Below are 12,316 nucleotides of genomic sequence, written 5' to 3' on the forward strand. Positions count from 1 at the left end.
AAAGACTTTAACAAACCTCCTATATCAGGCCGAAGTTTATTGTCATATCCTTCCAGCAGATTGTTTAAGATGACAGTGACATCACCCTCAGGAACTTTTGGAGTCAAGACCCATGTTTTGTTAGAAGCATAATCTTCATAGTCATCATCAGATTTTTGGCTAGTGAAGCTAAGAAAAAAACATATTGGTCAAAAACATACAGAGTATACTCAAGTTGACTTTTATCCACAGACCACCAGTGGAAAAGAAGAAATAAAACAGGATTAAAGCAACGTTTAAACTGAAAAGTCTCACTTGAGGGTTATTCTAATTAAACTGCATAGATGGAGACTAAATGTATTCAACTATTTCACACTTCAGGTTTTCAGAATTCTTTGCCCTCCCATGTACAAATAAACCATGTTTTGCCAGTTACTTTTACTTTTCCCATATTTGATATTCTTTCTGTCTACTTCTCAGTCTCCTGAAGGAATTATAAGGAAACTATTCGTGGGAAAGTGATGGTTAAATGACCATATGTAGTCTAAGAATTCAGGTATAATGTCTCCTCTTTCCTCCTTTGAAGAGTTCACTTGCCTCAACTTATTAATGAAAGTAAGAGACTGATAATTAGATTCCCTCCCACAAACTGCCAGACATGCCTCTCCCCACTAACTTGAATGCTAAGGAGACAGCTCAGTCTCTCTGCCTTTGCTTCCCCCAGGGTGTTTACGTGTATTTTTTCCCCTCACTAGCACTGAAGGCAAGGGTGGTTCTTTTGTCTTTGGTTGTTAAGAACCGGGTACTATGAAGAAAAATGTGGTTACATCCTTTATGATGGCAAATATTTTTAAGCTGGAAACTCATACCAATGGTTAATATACTACAGTCATAGAAATGAAGTGACCTGTTATAACTGATCAAAAGGCTACATAATGTTCTTTGATTGTATTCGCTATACCCAAACCTGTCAGAAACCCCTTCAGCAACTGGGCTGGAAGCCACCTGAGAATGACTCTGGAAGGGGACTGGAATTCCTATAGCTTACCAATCCCCCTAACCCAAGTCCCAGGGCAACCCCGCCAAGATGATGATATTTTCCAGATCCAGGGGCAATGCACACCCTTGCAAAATCTGCCATTTTCATTTTTACCAGCACCGAATGAATATTGGTTACTTTTGTAATTTAGAGTAAAATTAAAAAAAAAATACAAACTTCAAATACAACATTTCCCACCCCTGCCCCCATCTTTACCTTATTTTACTAAGCATATAGTATTGAATGAATTTTGTCAGCTATGACGTAATTGCCACATTTACCTTGAATAAATAAATGCATACATTCATATATTCTCAAGCCAGATTTATCACCTTTCTTCAGTCGTACTCAGTCATCAAGTATATATACATGCACAAGGTAGTTAAATATACATACCTATGTGTGTATGTATGCGTGCACACATGAATGCACATATATGTTTTATGTACTTCATATATATAGATCTTGATGACTAAATATTGCAGAAGATGATTATGTGATTAATCTGGTTTGAAAGTAAGGATAGAGGATGAAGTCTTAAGAGTAATTACTGTCATGGGTCAACTTAGTGATTACAGTAACCTCTTTTTTTCATTCCTTTAAAGTTTTATGACTAGGAAACATCATGAAAATATATCTGCAAAAGGCCTAACATACTGTGTCTTACATCTTGCACTTTAGTGAGCATAGGAAATTTAAAGGAGCATTAATTTCACACAGTGCCCATAGTGGGTATATTGGGCTGGGCAATGCTTCCGTCAGCTCTCAGAGAGAAAAGCCTCCATGCAAGCAGAGGCCAGTGTGCTGCTAGAAAAAAAAAAAAAAATTCCCTCTTGGGCCTCAATTCATCATTTCTCCAGAGCACCGCTGAACTCTGCCTAATAAAACTTTAATCCTCTGACCCAAATCTTACTGGTTTAGGGAAAGAAAAAAAAGGCTCTCTGGCAAAGTAATTTTCAAATCCCTCCAATAACTCTTGAGAAAAGAATATGGTTGGTTCGTCAGATACCGTAATAGAATTTATTACAGTTTAAATTGTTCATGCAAAACTGCCTTTTCAAACATCTGTCTCATTCTCTCTCTCCTCTCTCTCTCTGTCTCTCTCTCAGGTCTATAAGACGTATGCACCTTATTAATTTTTCTTCAAGAAAAGGGGATATGTACTAAATTGTTTGATTTGTTTGTTTATGACACTTCCCATGCCAACAAATAAATGAGTCAAGTATAATGGTGCTGTGTTACCGTCATTACTATTATCTGGTAGACCAGGAGGGAAAACACGTAAAGTGAAAAGATAAGGGATACTTTTTTAGAAGTAAGACTATTTCCAGAATTGCTCCAACAATTTCCTCAGATTCATCACCTAGTTTTTTTCACACTTCAGGATGTCTACTTAGCCATTGAGAGGTAAAATAGAGTACTTAAGAGTATATATTTGGGAATCAGGAAATGCTAGTTCTGCTTTCTGGATTCTTGTCTTGCCTGACACTTACTGTTAATGACTTTGGGGAAGTTATTCAACCTTGCTAAGCCTCAAAGTTTTCATCTTTAAAATAGGTTTAATATTAGTTCTCATATTATATTCTTGTGTAAGGTTAAGACAATGCTTAAGTGCTTAGCACAGTGCCTGACACACAGTACTGAAAATAAGTCCATGACAATTACTATATTATTAATGAATCAGTAGCATAATTCATTAATAATGGAACAAATATTATTATAAATATTATACTAATCATTTTATAAAGTGGGCACTGATAGATTTACAACACTAGTTCCAAACATGTACCAAAACCCTACATCTACATATGCTGCTTCAAGATTTTTAATACAATATGGGCTGAGGAGAACTAAAAACAAATGTTTGTCAGCAAGAAAAATAATAGTGTCTACATTATAAATAAATAAAGTTATTCTTTTCCACAGTTTTTCCAGCTGAGGTCTAAATTAAAGGAGCTGATGCATAATCTGGGATTGTTTCCAGATTTGTCTTTAAGAAAGGAATTTCTTTTATTAAAATTATGCTTTTTCTTTCTCTCGAGTGCTTTGGACATAAAAATCTCTGCATTCACAGGTAGGCTATCTAGGAATAATGAAGTCTTACCATCAGATGAGACATTCTGTGGAATTGTAGGCTCCATAAGAATGTCTGGGCAGAAACAGATTGATAATGATTTGAGGAATTCACTCAACAGTTGAGTGGGTAGAGAGCAAACATATTTGAACTTCTGGCTAAAGGTACTTACCTACATGGAACGGCCTGTAGAAGTTATTACTCCTCCAGGTACCACATAATTAAAAATATATTCTTACATAGTAAAATAACTGAAATTAAACTTATCCTTCGATTAGCTAACCATAATAAAAACATTTTTGTCATCTGAGTGATAGTTTCTGAGTGATAGTGTCAGAAAAGAATGTGAAGTTTTCATCTTTGAAAACATCCAAAAAGATGGTTAGAAAATCACCTTATTGAGAGCCTGGGGCCACAGCAGCAACATCGCCTGGGAGCTTGCCAGAAATGCAGAGCTCTGGGACCCACTCAGACCCTGAAATCAGAATTGCTATTTTAACAAGTTTCACCAATGATTCATATGCATATTAATATTTGAGGATCTCAGTTATAGAGTGGTTATATCAGTGGCACATATCCCTGGCTCTGTGTGTATGTGTATGTGTATATGTACTTGTATGTGTACATGTACGTGTATGTGTCGGGGTGGGATTTTTTCAAATAAAAATTCTCAGGTTCCTGTTTTAGATCTAAATCTGAATCTCCATGTTGTATATTAGATTATTCATTTTTATTCTCATCATTGCAGTTTTATGCATAATTTGAATTTAGCCATGATTACAAACATGAATTCATACTTGTAATTAGAAGTAAAAATCAATCCTATTTAGAAGAACAAAAGTGGCTTATAAAACACAACAAATACTGCATAGAGATTGTTCAATGAGAGGTTGCTCACAATTTCAACAAGATTCTAGACATTTTAATTTTGGTACATATTCTGGATGTTTGCCATTGTGAAGATTAGTCATGCAGTTTCTGGAATTTTAAATTTCTACCTAGGTATTTCAGATTTCTATAAATTTAATAAAGGTCTAAGTTTAGGGGTGGAGGAGGAAAATCTAGTCATTGCCCAGGATAGTAGAACAGCAAATATTTGGATGAGAAATAAAGGCATTTGTCTGCTTTTAGATGCCTTTAAATCTATTAGTGTTTGACATAATAAAGACTGAATATATATTTATCCTTCTCCAATGCAGGTAAGTAGTTGAATTTTAAAAATTGATTATTTGTATTCTTAAAAAAATTTTATATTTTAGTGTTTCCTTCTTCCATAACGTTGGTTTCACTAATATTTTCTTGGTACAATTTTGGTTTACTTTTTTATAAGTGCAATGAGTTCATATGCAAAGTATTTTATAGGTCAAAATAAATCTCTCAAGACATACACACAGGAAAATGATACCTTTGACCTTTTCTAATAAAAATTCCCATGCATTGGATTTTCTGCTCCATTGTCACCTCTATATTGTGAATATCCACTACTTATATCTCATAAATCTCTATTCCTTCCTTTACCACATGCACAGGGACTCACTGCTACTCCAGATTCCCATGAGACTGTAGATTCCACTGGGAAACCCATGCCCCAAAAGTATCATTAATACAGGAATCTCTTATTCCCTACATTATCATGTTACCTGAGAGTTAACTGAGTTCTGAAAATCAGGCCAAACTCCAGAATATTTGCATGTAACTGTCTTTTCTGCCTTCAACCTTTCCTTTGCTCCACTCCTCAATCAACTACTTAGCATGTTTCAATAAAAGCATCTAATCATAGAGACCATTTCTGACTATCTTATCTACATTTCTTGCCCACCCACCCATCATCTGTTCTACCAGGAGATTGTTTCATAGAATTTATCACAATGTGCATTTATTGACTTGTCTATTGTCTGCCTTCATTACTAAACTATAAATTTCATGAGTGTATGCTCAATGAAGATTTTTGGAAATGATTTTTTTGCTTACCAGTTTTCCTTGGAGAAGTAATAGTATTAAAAATATTCACTATGTTCTAGGTATAACTTTAATAAAGATTTCACATACATTCTCTCACTTAATCCTCAAAACACTGATATTTATTCCTGTTTTACAGATAAAGAAGCACTGTTACAATCACAATTGTCACTTTAGTTGGCCAAAACTAAACATTGAACCATTATTCTTCATGACTTTGAGAAAGAAATTAAGACCAAATAATCTACAGCTATACATTCATTAAACAATAAGATCATCCAAAATAAATGATTGTTCCAGGTCATTTTCCCTTAGGACAATACATTAGTTGATGCCTGAGTCCAATAAAAGACATAATGCCTTTAGCACAAAGTTAATAACGTTCGGATTTCATAAACTTGCCACTGCAGATACCACTGATTTGATCTCACCACATTAAGGAATAAAAGCAAAGTTTGCAATTTAACATAATGGATGTGATCATCTGCCTCATTTAAACTCTTTCCTCTGTTTGGAAAGCAATGTATATAACAGAGACAAGACACACATATAAACTAGTTCAGTTTAAAGGATGTCCTTCAGCCACTGCAAAAGGTGGAGTTTGGTAAACAGTATAGGAACAGGCAGAGTAGGTGAGTGTACACCATCAGAAGGCAAAGGGAACTCAGTATATGATCTTAGTTAGGGGGACTCCACGCAGTACTATCCGGGAGGACTGGCTGCTCTTTAGAGATATAGTAGTGTTCAATGGACAGGGCTATTGGGGCGCTAGTTGCTTCTTCATATAGGTCCTTCAATGGCCTGTGGGATTTTATTCCTCCCAGTGAGGACATGCAAATTCCCTGTACAAAACCTGTTCAGAGGGTGCTCTATGCATAAGTGGGTACATGTGAGTGTGTACATGCAAAGAGGGTAGAATTAGGGCAGGAAAGTAAACCATTCGGCTAACAAATTGTCCTACTTAAAATGTCTTTCTCACCTCATATCCTGTTTAATTTTTTTGATATTAGGCTAACAGCTGTTGGTGTGTTTGGCTGAATCAATTATCAGACACTTAGTTTGCAATATATAAAATGCAAATTGTTTACTTTATTAACAGCCACAAATGATGCATATCAAATAAATGTCTGTGGGATTTTATTAGCTAAGATGAATTTGATTGTAAGTATCACAACATTCAAACTAAATTGGGAGACACTAACAGGTATAATTTTAAATCCTGAGGTAAGATGAGCTTCTGGGAGTTTCGACTCAGTTCCTTAACTATGTATTCAAAACCTTAAATTTTTTTTCTGTCTCTCTCTTCTATCGTCCATGGTGTCAACTTCAACCCGAAGAAGTATCTATGTGGTCACAGGATTCTGGCAGCAACTTTTCACCTCTATGCTTCTTTGTATGTATCCACAAAAACAGAGATAAACTGTTCCAAAAGCTCTCTCTAAAAGAGGAAAAGAGTCACTTTTCTAAAAGCCCCCCCAAAAGCCTCCTGTTTCTTAATATCACTAGCCTAAATGAGATCAGACACATTACACTGATATCAGTGGCTAGAGAATGAGAAAATGATAAATATTTAAACTTCATTATATAAACCTACCACTAGCATAAAATATGAAAACAGCTTCCCCAAAAGCACATGAGTTTCACAGATACCGAATTAAAACTGTGGTAGTTCAGAAGGTGAGGAGGGAAAATGTGGAGAGGCAGTGACTATGCTCATTGTGGGGAGTAGAACAGAAATAAATAATCAATGTCAGGTTACATTCTGAAATTATCATTATAGTTCGTTTTCTATGGATTACATCTCCCTATCATAGTTTACTGTTTTTATTCTTTGCTTCAAACCTTCTTAAATAAAAGGGAAAAGATGTAGAGTAAATAGGACTCTATACTGCTGGAGGGAAAATATTTTGGCATTATCCACTAATAATGAACATTTTGTGGATCCTATAACCCAGAAATTTAATCTCTTGATTATTTCCAAAAGGAAATGCATTACCACATCTACTTAAAGACATGTACAAGAAAGTACACAGTTGCATTATTTGTCACATACAGGGAAAAATAGAACTCAAATCAACAGTAAAATTGATAAATAAAGTATGGCTTGTACACATAATGAAATATTGTATAACAGTTCAAATTTGTGAAACATCGCTACATGCAGCAAAGTAAATTTGAAAAATGAAAATCTGAACAAAGGATGTCTGGACATTTATATACACGGACAAATATGTAATACTTCTGTTACATAAAATTTAATGACAAGAAAAATTACCTGTAGTGCTCAAAGTCAGGACAGCAGTTATTTGAGGTAAGAGAAATAGGACAGAAATTAGGAAGCAAAGAAGACGTTTTCTGGGGCATTGGCAATATTTTATTTTCAGACATAGTTGGTAATTACATGGGTTTTTATTTCAGTTTTTGTTAATGCACTGAGTTATATTTTAATCTTCCATGCTTTTTACACATTAATACTTCTTAAGAAAACAAACCAATCAAGTTTAGCTATGAAGGTTAAAAGCAGAGCATTAAGCACCTAAGGACAAGAACTGCTTCTGTCTTCAAAGGTGTTGTTTTCTAAAACTTTTTAAGTGTCTGGCTTTTGGCAAGGCACCCAATGAATAGTTTTCAAAACATGAGTATTAATTTTTTAAAAGAAGATTCAGTATTTGTGGAAATCAACTTAGTATGCAGCTCACTCTCTTTATATATGTGCCCATGTAACAATTAGAGTTAATACTAAAAGGAGCTGCCGATATAAGTCGCTATTGTATGGTTACCATTGCTCTCTTCATCAAGTGCTGATGATTGTCTGCACGGGAAAACTCGAATGACATATGTTTAAAACATTTTTAAAACTGTAATGAAACAAAGCATGCACGAGTATGTTTATTACAGCATTATTCACAATGGCAAAGACATGGAATCAACCTAAATGTCCATCAGTGATAGACTGGATAAAAAAAAATGTGGTACATCTACATGATGGAATAGTATGCAGCCATAAAAAAACAATGAGATCATGTCCTTCGCAGGGACATGAATGGAGCTGGAGGCCATGATCCTTATCAAACTAACACGGGAGCAGAAAAGCAAATACCGCACATTCTTGCTTATAAGTGGAAGCTAAACAGTGAGGACACATGAACAAATAGAGAGGAGCAACATGCACTGGGGCCTCTCAGAGTGTAAAGGCTAGGAGGAGGGAGAGGATCAGGAAAAATAACTGATGGGCACTAGGCTTATTACCTGCGTGATGAAATAATCTGTACCACAAACCCCCATAACACAAGTTTACCTATGTAAGAAACCTGCATTTGTACCGCTGAACTCAAAATAAAAGTTTTTTAAAAAGTTAAAAAGAAAAAGAAAAAAAAGTACTAAAAAAAAAAAATGAAACAAAGTCAAAGTTAACACAAGAACAAATACTAAAGTCATGTCAACTGTCCATGGCTGCTGTGTAGGACAGAAAGAAAAATGCACATGCTAAATTGTGGTTAGAAAGAAATGTTGACAAATGTTTATTAAACTGGAATATTTCTCATTTATCTCTTTATAAAGCATTCAGTAGAATTATTTACAACATGTTAAAAAAAGTATTTTCACTTTCTCATTTGTGTATACCTTGCTACAGAATAAAAGCTACGATGACTTTGTTCTACTTAATATATGTACAAGGAAGCTCACAGTTGCATTATTTGTCACATACAGAAATAAATAAAACTCAAATCAGCAGTAAAATGGGTAAATAAAATATGGCATGTCCATATAATGAAATACTGTACAGCAATGCAAATTTGTGAAATATCACTACATACAAGAATATTGACAGCCTCATAACCTGCATGACCTTGGGAAAACTGGTGCAGCTTTTCCTGTACACTACATACTAACATGGAAGATTTTAAAGGCAGTAACCTGAAGCGGGTTCATAAATATGTTGGTCTCATGCAGCATTTTTTCTTATCAGATGGTAGAACTTACACACTATACTTGTCTTGTTATTGGTCTATGATGACAACATGGTGACAAAATCAATATAATAAAGAAGGCTTCCACTACTTCACTTCAGAAACACACATAGATTGCATTTCTTGCCATATTCTATGAAAATCCAAGACCAGTTTTAATCAGAGAAGATATGCAAACCATAAAAGAGAAGGACATAATTGTTTACCCTCAAGAAATATATCAAGCAGGAAATATTTTGTATTTCTTCATTTATATGATGACTAATATATCATAAATATGCAAGGTGCGGCAAATACTGAATTTTCAAAATAAGATATAGGTTAGTCATCTTAACCCTGGCTGTGTGTTAATATTAAGTGGAAGGTTTAAAGAAATGCCAGTGTTGAACTTCTACCTCTTATAATGATTTAATTGGTCTCCATGAGACCAAGACTTTGGTATTCAACTAATTCTAAGGTGCAGCCGTAATTACGAGCTACTGCAAGATAGTATGACAGAACAACCTGGACTTTCTTTTCTTAGAGTAAATAATTACTTTGGTAGCTGCTTTTAGTTAAGTCAAATGTCACTTGCTTTAGTGTTTCATGGTAAACTGAAAATTCAAAATAGCATCATCCTCAATGTTTTTGGGCTATTAAGATAGCCCTGTATTAACATTTCCTAAAGCTTGGGACACCTGCTCTAGTACACAGACAATTTTAATTAAGTGTCACATCGGTATGGTATTAAAAGATATTGAAACATATAATTAGAAAATTTTTCCCTTTTAAATTTTCTTTCAGCATATCTAATTATATTGAGGGCAAAGTCTCGGTTTATTTCTAATTTATCTTTAGCCACTCTTTTCAATTTGCTAATCTGCCTTCTAAAGAGACCAAGAGCAAGCTTGGCATATCTGGGAGACCAAATACATAATTAAAATTTGATAACATTGTCCTGGTATCATTGAATTTACTTTGCTGTTGTCTTCTAATATGAAAAGTGACACGATTTCCAGTTTGTATTGTTTTATTAAATGCATTAAATAAAATAATCTTACTAAAAACTACTTTGTTTTATGAAAAAAGTTCAGTCATAAATGATCATGTATTACTTAGATGTGGCAGAAAACATTGAATTTGGGAAGCAGTGACTTACAGATTTAGATTTCTTGATCCTTCATTAAATGTCTTATATTTGAGACTCTTTTTTGAAAACAGTTGTAGATGGAAAGAAGTTCAAAGTATAATGCTGATATCAAAACACTCCTCATCTATTTAAGGAGACAAACACCTGAACAGCTAGAAAAACAGCAACGCTTAAATAACAATGCAAGACAATACCAAAAACGTTCTCACATTGTAGAACATGACTTAGCTGTGTCTGTCAGCACCTCCGACTTGATATTGAGGTTATTTCTATCAATGTTTTTTTTGCATTCACTTTCAAATCTCAATTTATGTGGGTAAGAAGAAAATTTTCTTCTAGAATACAAAATATTTTGAGGAACTGATAAAACTTTTGATTCTTCCTCTAGCAAAAATGTTCATATATATAAACATGAATGATTTTTTAAATATTTGCAAGGAGTCCACAGACGGATAGGAGATTTTCTGTGCACTTTCACGTGATACATGAACAAAAGATTAAACTGTCTCAGATTTAGAATCATTTAAGGTCACTGAGAACAAGTGTATGAAAATGAAGGCTGGTTCCGTATTTAGGCAGATATTCAAATGTATCAAATGTATTTGAAAATTCATATTGTTCTATGGTGACAGGAAATGAAATATTCCAATTTTATTTTCATGTTTAGATGTTGGAAACTATGAAGCAAAATTTTTCAGATAACTGATTAAATTTTCATTTTCATACACTAGTTTTAACAACATATGTACATGCATCTGAATGACCATAATTCTCGAAATTTTTCTTATTCGTCTTTCTTATACTTTTCTGTTTGCTTCTTTCTTTTCTAAAATTGTGCTAAAACTTTATTTTCAGATTCAAGGTAAACAAATGCCATATCTGTCCTCGTGGTCAGGGCCAATTCTAGAAGACTACTACTAAGTTTTCATTGACTCTTTATAGATAAAATATTTTCTCAAAATCAAGGTTTTATTGTTCACTTTAAAAGTTAATCAAGTCATTTCTTATCCTTATCTTTTAGTCTTGTTGTTAGTACTGTTCTTGTTCCTCCTTCCTCCTACTCTCGTTATATAAATAGCTTATTTTTATCTCTATATAATATGAATTTACATAACTAGGAATTATGAATACTCCAGATTATAGAAATTTGTGTTCATTCACTCGTTTGTGTTTATTCACAGACATCACTTATGAGCTAAGCACTATTCTTAGCACTTAGAATTATTACTTTTTTTAAAAGTTCCATATTCAGAGAAAACAAATTAGTTCTTCATGAACCCATTTTGGAAAGTCCAAAATTACATTTGTTCCTGGAATTCTGGAACAATACAAAAAAATCCCCAATGAAATTTGAAAACATCCTAACTTCACCCCAATTTTAAGCATGTGTTAAGTCAGAAAGGTTTACATAATAGAAGAGGGCTGTTCATGTAATTTACAAATTTACAAGTTTGAATCTTTTAACACACAATAAGGCTAAAAGCCTTAAATTATTATGAATTCATATTAGAAAATGAGAGTGCCTTAATGAAATAACAAGATAACTTACCGTCTTTGCTGGCAGTATATTACCATCTCTTACAAACGGCTGCAACACTAATGTGCATTTGGTAATATTAGGCTTTTATAGAATCCATACTTCTTCCCCCATCTTCCCTATTATTACTTTCTCTAGTCTTTCTAATATCATCGGGTACATAATCACCAGTAGTATCAAAGCAGAACACATAACCATTGAAAAGTTCATAATTAATTCAATCAAGAATGTACTCTCAAAGGAAAAAAAACTCCATTTAGTCTAGAAAACTGAATGTGATCATTTTTATGTAAGCGTTTCTGGAAAAAAAAAAACTTAACTAGACAATCACTGTATTTTAAAATCTGGCATTCTGTAAGATAAGTTTTTAATTATCCCATGTAAATATTTAGGAGTGGAATTACTGTGTAATACGTTAAGTGTGTGTTTAACCTTATAAGAAATTTCTAAACTGTTTTCCTAAGTAGCTATACCATTTTCATTCACACTAGCTATGTAGTTCGTGTTGCTTGACATCCTCACCACACTTGGTCTTGCCAGAGTGGTTTTTATTTTGCCCATTCTAATAGATGTGTAGTGATATCATATTATGATTTTAATTTGCATTTGTCTAATGGGTAAAGGCTAA

At 33.8% G+C, this 12,316-nt stretch overlaps 1 protein-coding gene across 4 annotated transcripts in view; it reads right to left on the minus strand.

Moving 5' to 3' along the window:
* GABRG2 (gamma-aminobutyric acid type A receptor gamma2 subunit) overlaps positions 1-12,316 on the minus strand; it is a 97,831-nt gene that overhangs the window by 71,059 nt on the left and 14,456 nt on the right. For 3 of the 4 annotated variants that reach the window (XM_030927908.1, XM_030927907.1, XM_030927905.1), the window contains exon 2: positions 17-168. In XM_030927908.1, coding sequence (XP_030783768.1) covers positions 17-168 — 152 coding nt within the window. Of the gene's footprint in view, positions 1-16; positions 169-10,360; positions 10,487-12,316 lie in introns of all 4 variants that reach the window. The other variant, XM_030927906.1, reaches the window with a different exon arrangement.

Source organism: Rhinopithecus roxellana, chromosome 3 (genome assembly GCF_007565055.1).
Source record: "Rhinopithecus roxellana isolate Shanxi Qingling chromosome 3, ASM756505v1, whole genome shotgun sequence".
Taxonomy (NCBI): Eukaryota; Metazoa; Chordata; class Mammalia; order Primates; family Cercopithecidae; genus Rhinopithecus; species Rhinopithecus roxellana.